Genomic DNA, 16,822 nt, shown 5'->3' on the forward strand with positions numbered 1-16,822 from the left:
CTTCTGTCTCTTCTTCTCTCGCCTCCCTTCCTCTCTCGGACAAAGCGTAGTCTTTCTCCTCCGCAATCTCTTCATGTTATTGCCTGAAGCTGCTGTAGCATTCTGCTCTCTCTCTCTTACTCTCTCTCTCGATGCGCATTGAGCCATGTCCATGATGCTCATTGCCTCCAGTCCCATAATACACCCAATTACAGAGGGAAATAGAGAGAGAGAGAGAGAGAGACGGGGAAACATGACCACCCATTGTGAGAGGCAGAGGGACAAGAGAGGATATATGGAGGGAAATAGATGACATATGCCACGCTGTTTTGTCAGAACGGAGGCTTCAATATAAAAATGGAACGTTTGGGCGGCAGCATTGATATTCACCTTCTAATGGTGGAGCATATTGTTTCTCCCACATTTTTCCTGTCACGGAGGATGCTGTCAATATATTTATATGTTTCAAAAATAATGTTTTTTTATTTTGTTGTCGTGTTTTATTGTGTTAGTATTTTTTTATCAAAACATCTTAAATCTTAAATCAAAACAAACCAACTGCAGTCTGATATTAATTGGAATGCACAATAAAAAAATCTCATCTCATTTCGGAATTGAACTCCTCACATGCACACGTACAGAAGTATACGAAAAGATGTAAATAGATAAATTATGGACAGAATTAGTGACAGAAAATGAGAACTGTACAATGAAGGATAGCTGTATGTGGGCAAGTCTATGCAAATGTCAACCTTAAGATGAAAAAGTCTCTCTTAAAGTTTATAAAGTAATTTCTAAAGCCATAGTCAGGTAAGTGAATTTTCACATCCGTAACAGTCCATATTCCTCTAAATGGGCACATGAAGAGCCATGCTCTGTTAAGAGCTATCTCTTCTCCATTTGTTGGGTATTAGTTCTGGTTTGTTTATGTTAATTCACCAAAATCGTACAAAGTGTATTGTCTCTCAAAAAAAGTTTTCGTCACATGCATACCTCATGATTTGTTCTCTCATTTAAACAGAAACCGTGCATAAACGGATGGATGGATGGATGGATGGATTCAATATATTGCTAATAAATACATTCTTTCCAAATACTGTACATATTTTAAGTTTTGACTGAAAATGTCACATCCATAACGCTGGAATTGGCCATATGCAGAAAAAAAACATATTCATTTGAAACAATATTTTTGTTAGAACAGCATTCAAGAAGTGCAGCTTTATTCATCACTGTCGTCTGAGCACATGCACACAGACGCCAGCGTTTCAAACCCATTACACACTGAAAGACGCCATTAAACAAAAGCTCTGTGGATTGTTATAAAGCTGAATTGCTCTTCTTCAAACTTGTGCGTGTTTGTGTGTGCATATACATTCCATGTGTATACACCTGATGCATAGATTTCAAATGAACATTTAAGAGACAATAAAAAACAAAATGGATGTGTTCTTAAATGACCGCTTGTAAATAGAAAGGTAACGTGCGGTTGTGTACCGCGAAAATCAGCATCAGCATCCACCCACGTGCGACATGCTGTTTAACAAAGACTTGATCTGCTCGCTTTTATGCTGTCCTCGCTGTGGGGTGTTGGTGGGATAATAGTTAAGGGTCAGGGTAACAAAGGAAACTGTGGGTGAAGTATGAGTGACACAGGAAGCGGAGAGAAGGATCGCAGACCTTCTCTATTAGTATCGTGCCCTTGAGCGAGATACTTAACACCGGAGCGCTCGGGGGGGAATGGCTCTGCAATTAGTGCACTGAAGCTAGGGTGCTAAGTGCTCTATATCTAACAAACCTTTCTGTATTGGATTAACTGCATTGTATTGATTTGAACTTGAAGCAGGTGTAAAGGTAACTAATATCTCGGGAATTAACTGCGGCGCATAGGACTAGGAATTATAAAGCCATAACAGTTCATGTCGGTGCTGTAATTCGATTGGCCAAGTGGCGTTTAAAGAGTTTGTTTCACAAAGTATGTTTACATGATATCCAAATAATCCGTTAGGTTCTGAATCGATTGCTTTATCGGACATATACCCTTCATGTAAACAAAACTATTTGATTGAGTTCGATTCAAATAGAACTTCAGCGTTTCTCATAGGATTTTGGCAAATGACTTGTGACGCTAGTGAATTAGCATATTTGTGACGTCGTCGTGTTAGCACTTATCTGTCTTTCTTCTACTCTCTTATCCGTCACATTATACTGTATTTTACAATGGGATGCCACCAGCAGTCACTTTAACCGCTGCTAAAATCCTGATTTATAAACGCAACATCCTCGTACAAAATCACAATACAGTACATCTTAAAGAGCGGCTATATGCCGTCTGCCATTTCTCGAAAATGTGTTGCTGTATTACGAACGCTTCTTTGATATTATATGCAAGTGACTGTTAAATACGAGATGCCGAGGGCATTGGAGCTCATCGGAAGAGAGTGCATGCGAACACAGAAGATGAGGGTACGGATGCGGCCACGCTCCACTCACACCAAGTCAGGAAGGAGAGAACTAGTTATGACCACTAGTTATTCGATCACAGATACAGTCATTAGCAGGTATGGATAAAAAAAACGTGACCGCAAATATACATGGTAAATGCATTGTATGGGAAACACTGAGATGGATTGGAAGGGGATGTGGAGATCTAAAGTAAACAATAATGCAAAATTACGCACATAAACGCTTAAATCAGAGAATTTTCTCAGTTGGATTAATATCTTGTGCATATCATGCATGTTCACATCTTGTGTCTTAAATATTGGAAATCACAAAATACTTGCCGCAAGGATACATTTTAGACGAGGCATAAACATTATTAAATGAATGGGGCATACCTTGTATTCTTTCATAACATAACATTGCAACAATGGGATGTTGTGTCATTGGAGAACTTGGTTTCCATTCGGAAATTCATGTTCATTCCTGCTATACTGTATATTAGTTATTATAACAATTAAAAATATATATTATTTCATCTCTCTTATCAGAAAGTCATTTAATTGGATGAAAAACAGTTCCGAAAAATGTTCTGCTACGAGTATCACACACAAATGTATTATATTACTGTATATATTGTAAATTGGTGGGGTAAGGATTTTCTTATTCGTATTTTTGTAGTCTTCTGGCAGCCCTAATATTTAACTTAAAAGTTTTAAACATCTGTTTAACGTGCTTAACTAAACAAAATCAGTAGTCCTTGCAACCCGCAAATGCACCCCCGGGGGGCTACACATACCCCTTGTTGGGAATCACTCGTCTATGTAATGCTTGACATTTGAATTGTGTAACTTGCTGTTTGTTATGCTGTCAAACCGGTGGAAATTGACTGAATGTGTTTGTGGGTACAGCAAAATGACATTTGAAAGGCAGGATGCATCTTTCACTCTTAAACTAGTGGCAGGTGTTTCCAAGTTCACACACGCTCGTACACACATACTCGCACGGGTTGTCAAGACCTCTGTCTTCACAGGCCACTGAGCTAAATGCTAAAGTAGTCCTATTGTGCTGCATTAGTCGTATCTGCCAGGGGTGCAGAAGCCTTTGTGCCCAAAACAATACACGCACACACTGGCAAAACAATGAGGCCGAGCCACATCCATTCCTGCGAGACAGTCTAAACAAAAAGTGCAGACAGACCCTCGACTACAAAAGCAGTGTGCGCATGAAAGTGTGTTGTCGCAAAAATGCGCCGAAGCACTTACTTGTATAATCACTTACTTGTAAACCTCTACTTACTTCCCTCTGTGTATGTCATTTTTGATATTTTTAATTCGCTTTCTTTATTCTGCCTTTTTCTGCGGCTGATAGGCAGAACCCCACGGAATTATGCTTGAGCTGTCCAAGGCAAACATCCATTGTGACAGGGACGACATGAAGTCAAGTTCACACTTCCACACACACACACGCCCTGCTGAGGGACTATGAGAGTATTTGCTGTTAGGAGCAGGACTCTAGGGTAGAGCTGCATTTGGACTCCATGTATTCCACGTGGGAGCGACTCGCTATTAACAATAACTGCTCAGCAACAGAAAAACAACCTGATTAGAGATGAACGGAGGGAGCATAATAAACACTTCATTTTTAATAGCAAAAGCTGTATATGTTGCTCTATAATATCTGTAGTTAATACCATATGGGCTGCTATATGTCCCCATACGGTCTTTAACCGCATCCAGCTATACATAGTAAGTCTTGGAGATTTCGACATATATTTAAAGCATCCCTTTGTTAAGTGCTGGTGTCTGCATGCGGGTGTGTGTATTATGCATAATTTAGCCTAGCATTGCGCTCCGTCTGCACACAGAAACAGCGGCAGCATTGAATATTTCATCACACGGATGCTGCTTTCGCTCTAACAGTCTTTGAAGCGCGTATGTGTGAGGGTGAGTCGCGCAAACGCCGCCCAACTTTTGACACCGTACACATATTCACTTTCAGAAAAAGAGAAGCAGTGGGATATTTATACTTTTGAAAGGACTTCTTGAGTATTCTCTCGCTTACTCGTCTTTATTTTACTGACTGTTTTTAATGTCTTTGGTGGCGTCCGAAACTTCAGGCAGCTTTGCTGCATCACGGCTCGGTCAGCCGATGCGATTGTAGATTCCTGCGAAGGAAACTGCTTTCATAAATATCTTATAAGGCTATAATGTTAAAATACATCAAACTGAAGTGAGCTTTAGCAAGGACCATGTCAATACTTTTTGACGGCTGTCTGTGTTCTTGTAATGGTAGAAATGGACAATTTAAGAAAGAGACAATTATTAAAGATATTTGTTTGATATTTATATACTGTATCATAGGCAGTGAAGGACACGGTACATCTATTTTCCCTTTAAAGCGAGCAGATGGAGGCATCTCAGTAAACGGGATGTGATGTCAGCATTGGAGTCAGATTTGCCTTGTTGCCTTGCCTCTGCAGCCTGAAAAGCAAAGCTTTCCGTCCTTGTATATCTACCTCTCGCTCTCTCTGTTTGTGCCATACGGTGTGCAGTCAAAGATAAATTTAGGCCCAGCATAAAATATTAGTGTACTGGAGGAGAAAACACGTAAATATTTCACCACTTCACTCAAATCCACAATGGTGAATATTCATACTGAATAATTAATGAAATGGCCTTAATTATCAGCTCCATCCTGCTGAATCAGGCCAAGCATATTGAGCAGTTTTAGTATTGCATAATGAGATGACAAGATCATTTGTCAAAATAAGATAGCCAGCGTGACCGACCTGAGATCAGCATTTTGGTTTGGGTTCAAAAAACAAAACAAGAAGCCTAGATATGTCACTGATAGAGATGTTTTACCTTTAGATGTATATGTGAATTCTATTTTAGAACTAATATATCACGTTTATACTATATAATATTACGTTTAATATCTTTCTTTTAGTTTAACCTTTTCTCTTTGTGTTATCTCCCCACAATGTCCTTTATTTCTCGATTTCCGTCACCCTATTCTAGGGAACACCCAAAATAAATTCATTCATCCACTACCAATAAACAATATATTTTACTGCAATTCTAAATCTTTCTTAATATTAATTGATAGCAATACAATTCAATACCAACAGTAGAAATACAATCGTTCATGTTAGTTCATTGTGGACAAACAAATGTTATACAACACTTAATAATAGTTTAAGTAACATTTCATTTAACATTGACTAAAATTGATTAAAAATAGTAATAAATAAAAGTTTTTTAAACAATGTTGCTAACTGTGTTAACAAATGGAACCTGATTGTAAAGTGTATACTATAAGTCTTACACAGTATATAGTATAGGCAGTGTTCTGGAAAATTGGCAATAATTAAATTCTACAGCACAATGCTATTCGTGGCTTTGCAAATCATCCCATCTTGCCATGTTATTTACAATATATCTATCTATTCTTCAGATGGCATTTCAGGATGTAGGCAGGAAACACCCTGGACAGATGGTCAGTCCACCCCAAGGCTATTCACAGTGCATATTCTGTCGTTTATTTACATTTATTACATTAATGAATGCCACTACCTTGATACAACAACAGTGGTGTCGGATACATCAAGAAAATGACGGTAGTATTTTTTAATGGTTTTTGTTAGCGTGGAAAGCGTCTTTAGAAAAAATGTAATACATAAACACACATGGTCTTTTATTCTTGAAACATGAATTTCTGCGTACATTGATTGTGAACAAAATTGTTTATAGATTGACTCATGATTTACGCAAACAATTGCTTGTTGCTCAGAATAATCACGGAAGGAGCATTTCCAACATCCAGTTATCAGAGACCTCTTCCAGGATTCCAGGAGCAGCCTTACAATATATTATGTCCTAAAGCAAGTCTATACAGCACCTTAACCTTTTGCCACTGCTGCCCATAAAGCATAACTTTAATCCATATTAGCCCTGAGATACCCACTCTAGCCTTTAGCTTCTTTGCACAACCTGAAGCCATGCTGTTTAGACTTTATCCGCAGTACTATCACTATCAGCATCTCTCTAAACCCACTACAGAAATTCATTTCAAGCCATATTAGCCATAGGCGGAAATAACATTTAGCCTGTAGCTGGCACTAGAAGATTAATGTAGAGTGACAGGACTGTGCCAGTGCCCTACTCTGCCCAGTGTAGTGCCCACGAGAGAGCAAACTAGAACAAAGCACTTTAATAACGAATACACAAATAGGGATGTTTTATAGTGTAGTAGATTCCAAGAATCAAATAATTGGCTAAAATGGGCTGAATTCAACAGGTCCACATTGTTGCTACTTCTAATAGTGACTTCACATGACAACATCAAAATTGTTCAAAGGTTTATGGGTATTCCTTCCGCCTCAAATTTGTATTGGCTTACAGTATATGTAATATGTTACAGTAGTTTAAATCACAATCTTTAAATATATAAAAGCAAGTTCATTATATTCCGTCTACTTTATACACGCCATGTTATGTGTTCGGAGTCAGTGATTCAGTTTGTTACTTTCTGTGTTTGTGCATATGGTATGTATTAGAGACTGTAGGAGTCAAGGTAAGAGACTGTAGCATCTGTGTGTGTGTGTGAAAGAGAGAGAGAGAGAAAGAGGGAGCGCAGTGCTTTAGAAGTAGATTGTGGACATAATAAAAGATAAATCAGAGAGGCTCAGTCGTATTGGCAGTATGAAGAGTGAGCCAGAGACAGACGCAGAATCTATTATGAGCAAAGGCTAGAGGAGCCGAAACCAGCCCTTGTGTGTGCGTGTGAGCGCTTCTGAGATTAATAGTGATTTCAGCATGCTGAATTCTGAATTATTGAAACATAGAGGAAAATGAATAAAGATTTATGACTCTTTGAGGCACAGAAAGACTTTCATAAACATGCCCTCTATCAGAGCAAAAAGTCACCAGCGCCATCATTATAAATCAAAAACTCCCCTTAAAGTTTTTCTGGTCTTTAGTAAGAAAAAGTGAGCGAGAGATAGCGCATAGGCGGAGCTGGGGGCGGGGCCACATAACACTGGACCGAGCTGAAATATGATTGTTATTTTGGTGCCTCTGAACTAGAAATGGTTGGTAATGGGTAGGGCTGCACAATATCGAAGAAAAAAACAATATGTTATGCCTTACTGAATAATGTGATATACGATATACAAGTTTGTACAATTCTGTTGAAAAGTTAAGAATTATAAAACCAAAATAAATGTCTTATTCTTTCTGAGGATAAACATCACTCTCGCCAGTCTCTTTGCTATCTGCATCGACCTAACACTTTGTCCATACAGAAATCTTTGTTGCATTGAAATAATTGAGTTATTGCAAGCCATTGCGATGTGCATATTGCGATATTTCGATAATTGTGTTATATTTTGAAGCCCTAGTAATTGACGTTTTTTTTCTGGACACACTTACAGCTTCGGCAAGTGCATAACAGTGCTGAACAATTTGAATAGCTGCTTGAACCACAAATTATGCACAAGCCGGTAGGAGTGTGCCACGACCAGCTAGGATTCTCTGTAACAGAGCCTTATGAGTCAACCACCCCCACATGGCTAGACGCTCACCTGAACGCTTACCTAAATTTTAGTAGTTGCACCTATAAATAGTTTAAAAGAAGTTATTCATCGCACTTGGGCATTTAATGGACCTTCCATTCATTGTAAACCACTAGTAAGGAGCTAGTGAATTAAATTAAATTATCAATAAATAAAAAACAAGTATTTATTCACTCTCATGTTGTTTATATACCTGTATATGATTCTTTCTTACACAAAAAAAGATATTTTAAGAAATGTCGCTGTGGTTTTGTGTTTATGCAACGGGAGTCAATGGAAGCCAAAGTTGTTTGGTTACCAACATACTTCAAAATATCCTCTTATGTGTTCTGCAGAAGAAAGAACGTGAGACAGGTTTGGAATGACATGAGGGTGAGTAAATGATGAAAGAACATAATCCCACATTTTAAGAATCACATTGGTAAAATACTAAATTACCCATTTCCTTTCACATGATGGGGATGGTTTTTGCCCCCCTTATTGCTACACATGATTATTTTACAGTTCTTAAAATTTCATTCAAATTGTTGAGCATAGTTTGTGTAGTCTAAAGTTAATAGTCATGTTGTGTCGTATTGCATTTCGATATATATTTCAAAATGACCATGAAAATGCTGCAGTATGAATTTTGTTATTTGTTCCCTCATTGTGAGAAGGGGAACATTAAAAAGAAGTCATTTGCCTTTTCACCCTCTACGTGTCACCAAACATGTATGACGAAGAAATTGAGGCACAAAAACAGGCAAGACAGAAAGAGGTAGATTGATTGAGATAGAAAGAGACAGGGAGGAATAGAGAGAATGCGAGGGGGGGGGGTGTGTCTTTCTAATTGTGTGTCATTACTGTGAGACTCGCTGATTTGGGGGTTCGGGCAGACGCTCATTTAGAAAAAAAGAGAGAGATCGAGAGAAAGAGAGGTTGTTTCTCTCATTACTGGATACGCAGAGCTGCAGGGGGTGATGGGAGCTCGTAAGGTCATGCCATTCCAGACACAAATTGCCAGAACGAGACTGTGGCATGCGAGCGTTTCTGTGCCATACTTTATACCCAAACTGTACCAAGTACGTACGGCACCCTGCGGCACAATCAAGTAAAAAAACTGCCATATGGTATTATAGATGATCAGAAAGAGAGCAAGTGTGACAGCGAGCGTGTGCGCTGGGGGAGGGATCGAATATCGGCACAAACTGTACTGTAATGCAGTCTTCTGCACTCGTAGAATAACTTCAGGACTGCAGGAAATGAATCATTGCCTGTAACTTGAATTGTCAGTGTCTATCAAATCCTTTCTATCATTTATCTGCCTGTAATGTTTCATATTGTATGTTTGATAGACACACAAGGAATTGACCGCCTGCATTTGCGGAAAACAAATCTTGGTTAGCATACTTACATAGTTTCAAGTGTAGGCGGTTTTGTTGATGCTAGCTAAATAAACCGATAAAATCACTATTTCAGTATAAATCATTGTATAATTGAACATTTGTGTACGGTATCTTGAGATCGGTCATATACAATATTCAACACACACGGACACGGCCCTATTTATGTCATTTTTTTGACAGTGATTACTTTGATGCTCCTAAACTTTTTTGTGCATTTGGCAGACGCTTTTATTCAAAATGACTTACATTGCATTATACTAGATATTTGTTTCTAAGTATGTGAAATCGCTGAGATCGAACCCAAGACCTTGACGTTGCTAGCGCCGTGATCTAACCACTGAACTACAGGAAAGCTTTTTAAAAAGAAATATGAAGCCTATATCTGAAGCCTAGAAAAACACATGCCATGATTTAGGCTTGTGTCTGTTTCTCCTTATAAAATTGACCAAAATCTCTGTTCCTTTCTAAACTTTATGGAAATGATCTGGAAGTAGCAGAAAACCACACCCCTGTTATACAATGCACTGCCAGCTATATCTGTAGGCTTTTATGTTTGCTGTGTTCGTAGATTGGACAGTTGACTTTCTTCCAGCTACAGATTGCACACGCATCATGAGTCCTTTAAGCTCCTAAGAAGCCAAAGAGTGAATAAGGGCACCGGCTGATTCATCAATATTGTACTAGAATGGCCACTCACTGGTTATGCTAAAATAGCTAATTGAGTAATTAAGTGATTCATTTTCAGCATATGGTTATCTGGATCACGCGACGAAATAATTGTGGATTTGACTAGTAGCATGAGCATATGTTGTAATTACTAGGAGACTTGTGATTGTATACACACGATTGAATGGCGTGACACGATGCGTATGTTGAACCGACAAAAGCCAACATGCTTTCGAACGTTGTCTGTTTGGTGGCTGCGAAGTTCATAGCCGTTTGGCAAGATACACACTCATTTGACCGGGAATTTACTCGTAGCATAATAACATGGTCATTTGATCAGACACACACACACACACACAGTTTTTACTGGTACCGTGGCATATGTCCATATGCTCCTGTTTATAATCTGGGACATCTGGTTCAAACCCTCCTGTTCACTTATGTTAAGCAGCCATCAATCACTCAAGTGTGTTTATGAAGGCATGAAACAAAGAAACAGAAAAAGTATACACTGCTGCATGCATGTGTGTACTGTACAAAGGAAGGCATCCTAAGTGTTTGTTTATTATGACCGAGTGGCATTGTTGAGCATTTATGTAAGTTTAATGAGACAGTGCCTGTGTAGTGCTTTATTTTTAATAAGGTAAAGATGTTCTGTGCTTGCGGGCCATATATAACCATCTGTGCAGGTGGGGGTTGATGCATTTAACTGTTGCAGGAGGCACATGTGTCTTCTTCACAAGGGTATTGTTATCCTATGCCGTCATGCTTCCGTCCTTACTGTTACACATTTACACACGCACATTCTTTTCTGTTGCAAGCATAGGTGACGGGTGATTTACCGGCTGCACGGGCAAACAACACACAAAAATCAATAATCTCTATTAAATGTTATAGATTTGTTTCGCAATCTCATTGACTTCATTACGCAGGCATGATTCAGAAGCCACCGAGAGTGTCAACCAATATGATGAATCCTATTATCTGGAGTCGGCTGCATCACTCTCTGCTTTTTGTTTGCGCAAGTCACGCTTAACTTTTTGTTGTTTACCATTGCGGTCATTTTAACGTGTTACAGTAATTGACTATTGGTTAATTACTGTACGTTAACATTTATTAATGCAGCCTGAAGTAAAAGAACTAGGCAGAAAAGGATGAAAAAAACAAGTGGCATATGATTTTGTTGAAATTAAGCATGATCATCCCTGTCAGTCTCACAAATCCTAAGCTTTCAGTCAAACTGCTTATTTTGCATTAGGCATGGGCTGAATACCGGTTTCAAGGTATACCGAGGTTTAAAGAGTCAAAACCGCTAAAAGTTTCTGTCATACCGTTTCTAAGGTATGAGCTGTGTTTACAGAAAAATAAAAAATAAAATCATGTAATTCAATGTTTATGTCTGATATATATATGACAAAAATATATTTTTTGAAAGAATATGGTTATTATTTAAAGCCTTTATTTTTGCCTGACACACGTGTTCAATATGTTGGTTCAAAATGAAATGTATTGTGTCCAGTTGAATAGCAGTTTTTTGTATTTGGAAATAACACATTTTATTGTTGCATTAGCAATGGTAGTTTTGATTAAGGTTATTATACCGCCAAAATCTCATACCGGCATGCATGCATAGAGATTTTTGCATATTACAATAGAAATGAGGAAAGCGGGTAATATGTCGGACTGCTTTATGAAGATGTGAAAATGTATAAGGTGTGATGCGCTAGGCTAATGAGACTGCACTTTAGATTAAACGGTGACAATTATCGCTCACATTTATAATGGTGTGTGAGACTGCGATATATTATTCACTCTATCTATACGACCTTGGTGACATCAAAAGAAGAGAAACGTTATCGCAGGGGTGGAGAAAGTTATTAATTTTTGTTTACGAAAACATTTTGCCATTTCTAATAATAATGTACGCTGATGAATCATCCATAACAGCACGCTGAAGAAAATAATCGGGGTCAGGTTTGATTCATGATGTTTAAAGAATGAACGTGGCCGTCACATTAACATTCTCCATGTGTGTGTCCTTTGTCTTGCTTCAGGTGTGCGTGTCAGAGAGGAGCTCCATGGCTGTAAGGTACGCGAGACAGAACTTCTGTGAATCACTGCAGAGGTCATCGGTGGTCATGTGGTCCACACGCCTACTTTTCCTCTTCGCGCTCTTCACACCCGTCACACTCGGTAAGATACACACACACACACACAGACACACAAACACGCACACAGAAAAGCCAATTATTTCCTTGTTGTGGTGTTTTCGGCAGAGATGGATAAATGAGATGTCTTACTGCTTTTATTTGATTAGGTATCCCTCCAACCTTGAAGTGTAGACTGTCAGATAAAGACGAGCCAAATGAGAGCAAGCTGCGCGGCTCCCAAATCTTCAGTGAAATTCCGCAAAGTTTTTCCATCTTATTAAAAGTTTCGGAAAAAGCGCTAATTGAGACATCTCTACGCAGAGCAATAAATGATTCATGTGCAATCACCGAATTTCACAACCGCCGCACATCCTTTAGTATCAAAACATTTTCGCACATACACAGAAACACTGGAGAGAGAAATCCAAGGCGCCCAAACACAAATAACTCTCAGGGCCTTTTAATAGATGGCTCCATTTTGAGAAACACCAGAGTGAATGATGAAACATAGCTGAATGATTTTTCTGTGAACGAAGCATTTTATGAGCCGATCCATAACTATAAAAATTGTGTGAATGTGTGTGAACCTGTTAAAAGTGAGGGAGACAGAGTGCAGAAGTAAGAAGATCTGACAGATCAATAAGCAGAGATGCAGCCGTCTAGACATTCTGTGTGTGGTGTGTGTGATTTACACACGTGAGAGTGACCCTCTGTGGATGTTGGTCCCTCAAGGGGACCTTTAACGTAACGCTTTGAGCTCAGAGGACACTGGAGAATTGGCCAGCTGGGGAAGGTTTTTACAAACACGATGAACCCAAGTGTTAAATGCATGCGTTTGATATTTCCATCGTTTGCATGAAACTTTTTGAAAGCATTTTTAAATGTTATTGTTTTTAATAGAAAAGGTGGAAATATTGTATAGAAAGGATTTTTTATTTAAACAATTCTTTAGAATTAAGATGCAACACGATGCCATAGAAGAACCATTTTGTCTGTATGGCTCCACCTTTAACATCCACAGAACCTTTTTGTTTCGCAAAATGTTTTTTTATTATGGAAATACAGACGGACAGAAATTGTTCTTTTAAGGTTCTTTACTGAACCAAAAATGGCTCTTCAATGGCGTCGCTGTGAAGAGCCTTACTCTGGGGTTGCATTTAGGCGTTAATCTTAAAGGGACAGTTCACCCAAAAATACAAATTCCGTCATCATTGACTCACCCTCGAGTTGTTGCAAATCTGTATAAACTTCTTTGTTCTGATGAACACAGAGATTTGGAGGAATGCTTGTAATAAAAAAACAGTTCTGGGCCTCCATTGACTACCATAGTAGGAAAAATGACAATGGTAGTCAAAAGTGCTCCAGAACTGTTTGCTTTCCTACATTCTTCAAAATATCTTATTTTGTGTTCAACAGAAAAAAGAAATGTATAAAGCAATTTTTGCTACCATGGTAGTCAATGGTGGCCAAGAACTGTTTAAGAAAAATTACTTTCAGTTCTAGGGCACTTTTATGGTAGTCGATGGGGGGCAAAATCTGTCTGGTTATAAGCATTCTTCCAAATATATTTCTCCGTGTTCATTTTTATACAATTTATCCAGATTTGGAACAACTTGAGTTTGAGTAAATTATGACAGCATTTTCATTTTTGGATGAAATATCTCTTTAAAGCCACACTATTGAACCTTTGCTCATCGCTCCCCCATGTGGTTCATATGTGCAATTGTCTGTTACCATTTACATTTAGTCATTTAGCAGACGCTTTTATCCAAAGCGACTTACAGATGAGGAAACATTGGAAGCAATTATAACAACATAGGCAACAGAATACATAAGTGCATCAAACTAGTCCATTAAAGCCTAGCACAGTATAAAAAGCTAAGAATAGTGAGGTTAGCAAGTGTTTATGTTTTTTTTATAAAGAAGGAAAGGGAAGAGAATTAGGAAAAATCAATCAGCGAAGTGTTGACGGAAGTGTCGTAAATAATGTCACTGTATAAGCATCCCCGTTGGCAGCGCAATACACTTGAAATTGTGACTAAACTGATTAAACCGGCGAATGAAACGTTGTTTGGAAACCATTTTGCGCTCTTCCGCAGGCAGGGAATGGGCAGGCCTTTGTGTACCGACCCAAACACAGAACCTACAGAGTGTGGTTGTAGCTGCTATGAGGCTGCACAGATTGCGGCACGAGCAGAATTCGACTAGTTAAAAGTTATTCTACCACTGAAATAATTTTAGAGACATTATTTCAAGGTCGAAAAACTACAAAGTGTTGCTTTAAGTGTCCATACTTTGTCCTTAAATGGAACTTAAATCATCATTTACTCAGCCTCATGTCTTTCAAAACCCATATGATATGCTTTCTCTCCAGAAGGAGTTATTAAGAGTGACCACAACTGTCAAGAATTTCAGTGCATAAAGACTTGCATTTCAATAAGCTGCAGTCAGATTGTCGGTCCTTTTGTCCATTTTGAATCTTGACAGCCTGTGGTCCGTATCCACTTTAATTGCATAGACGAGATCTCAGACACTCAAATCTTTTTTTTTGGGGTGTTTTATAGAAGAATAAAAGTTCTACATATTTGGAACGACGTGATAACATGTTGCAGTAGCTCAGCTGGCAGAACGTTGCATTAGCAGTGCAAATGTCATGGGTTTGATTATTTTACCCATCATTTTGAAAGTCACTTTGGATAAACGTGTCTGCCGAATGAATGAACGTATTGATGATTTGATTGATGATTGATTTTGGTGAACTGGTCCCTTTAGAATCGGTCATCAACCGCGCGCTGTATCTCTCTCCCTGCCTCTCTCTCTCTTTTTCTCTCTCATTGATGTTCTCTATATCTCTGCTATACAAACATTCATTCACTCGCTTCTTTTTTCTCACTGTCATCGATTGCCTCTTTTCTCTCACACTCACCTTCCACTGGTCTCAAGGGCGCTGAAAAACAGTTCCACCTCGATAGCAGGCTTTCTTGCTTGCGCTAAATCCTATTTAAACCAATAACCTATATTACACCCATTTCAGTTCTGTACATTTTGCCCCGCCCACACACCAAGTCGTTTCTCCCGGCCTTTGCTTTCTCTTAGTATGAGAACGGCATTGGTGCTGTCATTATCTTGCCTTTAAGAGTGTATGAACCTGTCGTTTAAAATACGACAGAAACAATTACAGTGACGACTAAATCATGAACCGTGATTGGAGGATGTTGTTTCACCCTAATGCTTTATTTGCTGTCTCTTCTGTCAGTACGTATGCAAATCGGAGGCAGCAGCAGAATATGAAATTAACTCATGCAGACAGTCAAGTGTCATTCACATCCCTCAGATTAATTTCACAAGAGTCTGTGTGTGTGGCGGGGTCTTTGTATGTGTGTAGGCATTAAAATGCCGTTTGTTGTGTTGGTTTGTCTATGCATGGCTATACGTCGTACAAGGGAATGGAACGTGTTGCTACGGTAACAGGAAAGGAGAGGCTGTAAAGGCTGTGTGATCTTGATTTTTTTACGTGTGTGTGTGTGATCTTGATTTTTTTTACGAGCATGATAATGTGACTTTTTGGCACGGATATGAGATCTTTATATTGTGTAATGAAAGAATAGTTCTTCTCTCAATGCATTTGCGATTGGATCATTATATGTACAGTATGAGAGATTGTGTATGGTTCGCTAAATGGAATATTTTTCTTTTCACAGTTTTGAGTCGGGCCCCAGTGCAGATGGCTGTGGTGCGTCGAGAGTTGTCATGTGAGGGTTATACTATCGAACTGCGCTGCCCAGGCACGGATGTCATTATGATCGAGAGCGCCAATTACGGGCGCACAGATGACAAGATCTGTGATTCGGACCCTGCTCAGATGGAGAACACTCGCTGCTATCTTCCTGATGCCTACAAGATAATGGGCCTCAGGTATAGAGATACATTCACAATGCTTTGTGTTCTTTTGTATTACAGTGTATGTATTTGTGTTTGTAATGTTCACATTACAGATAAATGAAATGAACAACATTTGTGTCCACAACATTTGAAGTGCACAAAATGTTTTGTGAATTTATTAATTATTAAGTAGTATTGATTATGTGATTATGGTGATTTTTATCAGATGATTGTCACATTCCAGAATAAAAGTTTGTGTTTACATAATATATGTCTGCGTACCATGCATATTAATGCTGTGTTTATAAACACATGCATGCATATATACAAAATAATAAACATAATTATAAACATTTATGAAGCATTTCAAATATTGGTAAATATCTTAAAATACAGTATATATACATGTATTTTTATGTTTTTGTAATTATAAATACAAGATGAATATGCACAGTACACAGACATTTATTATGTAAACACATTTTTATTCATGATGCGATGAATCGTTTTACAGCCCTATTTTGTACTTTAATACTGTATATACATACAATTTTTGTATAGCTCATTGTATTTGAATTATATTTCAAATATTTTATCATACATGTAATATTTACGATTTGTTATTTTTGCTAGATCAATAAGATTCATAAAATTTTTTTATTTGATTTAAAACAGAATAATTCCTCCTTAAGTTAACACATTACTTACTTTACCCACGATATTTCTTAACTTTTATTTTA

At 38.2% G+C, this 16,822-nt stretch overlaps 1 protein-coding gene across 1 annotated transcript in view; it reads left to right on the forward strand.

The window, feature by feature from the left end:
* Positions 1–16,822, forward strand: part of adgrl3.1 (adhesion G protein-coupled receptor L3.1) — an 85,535-nt gene that overhangs the window by 8,193 nt on the left and 60,520 nt on the right. Inside the window, exons 2-3 of the mRNA XM_079462861.1 lie at positions 12,105–12,243; positions 15,902–16,115. Of these exons, the coding sequence (XP_079318987.1) occupies positions 12,129–12,243; positions 15,902–16,115 (329 nt within the window). The 5' untranslated portion in view covers positions 12,105–12,128. The remainder of the gene's footprint in view (positions 1–12,104; positions 12,244–15,901; positions 16,116–16,822) is intronic.

This window comes from Barbatula barbatula, assembly GCF_947034865.1.
Source record: "Barbatula barbatula genome assembly, chromosome: 8".
In the NCBI taxonomy this organism is placed as follows: Eukaryota; Metazoa; Chordata; class Actinopteri; order Cypriniformes; family Nemacheilidae; genus Barbatula; species Barbatula barbatula.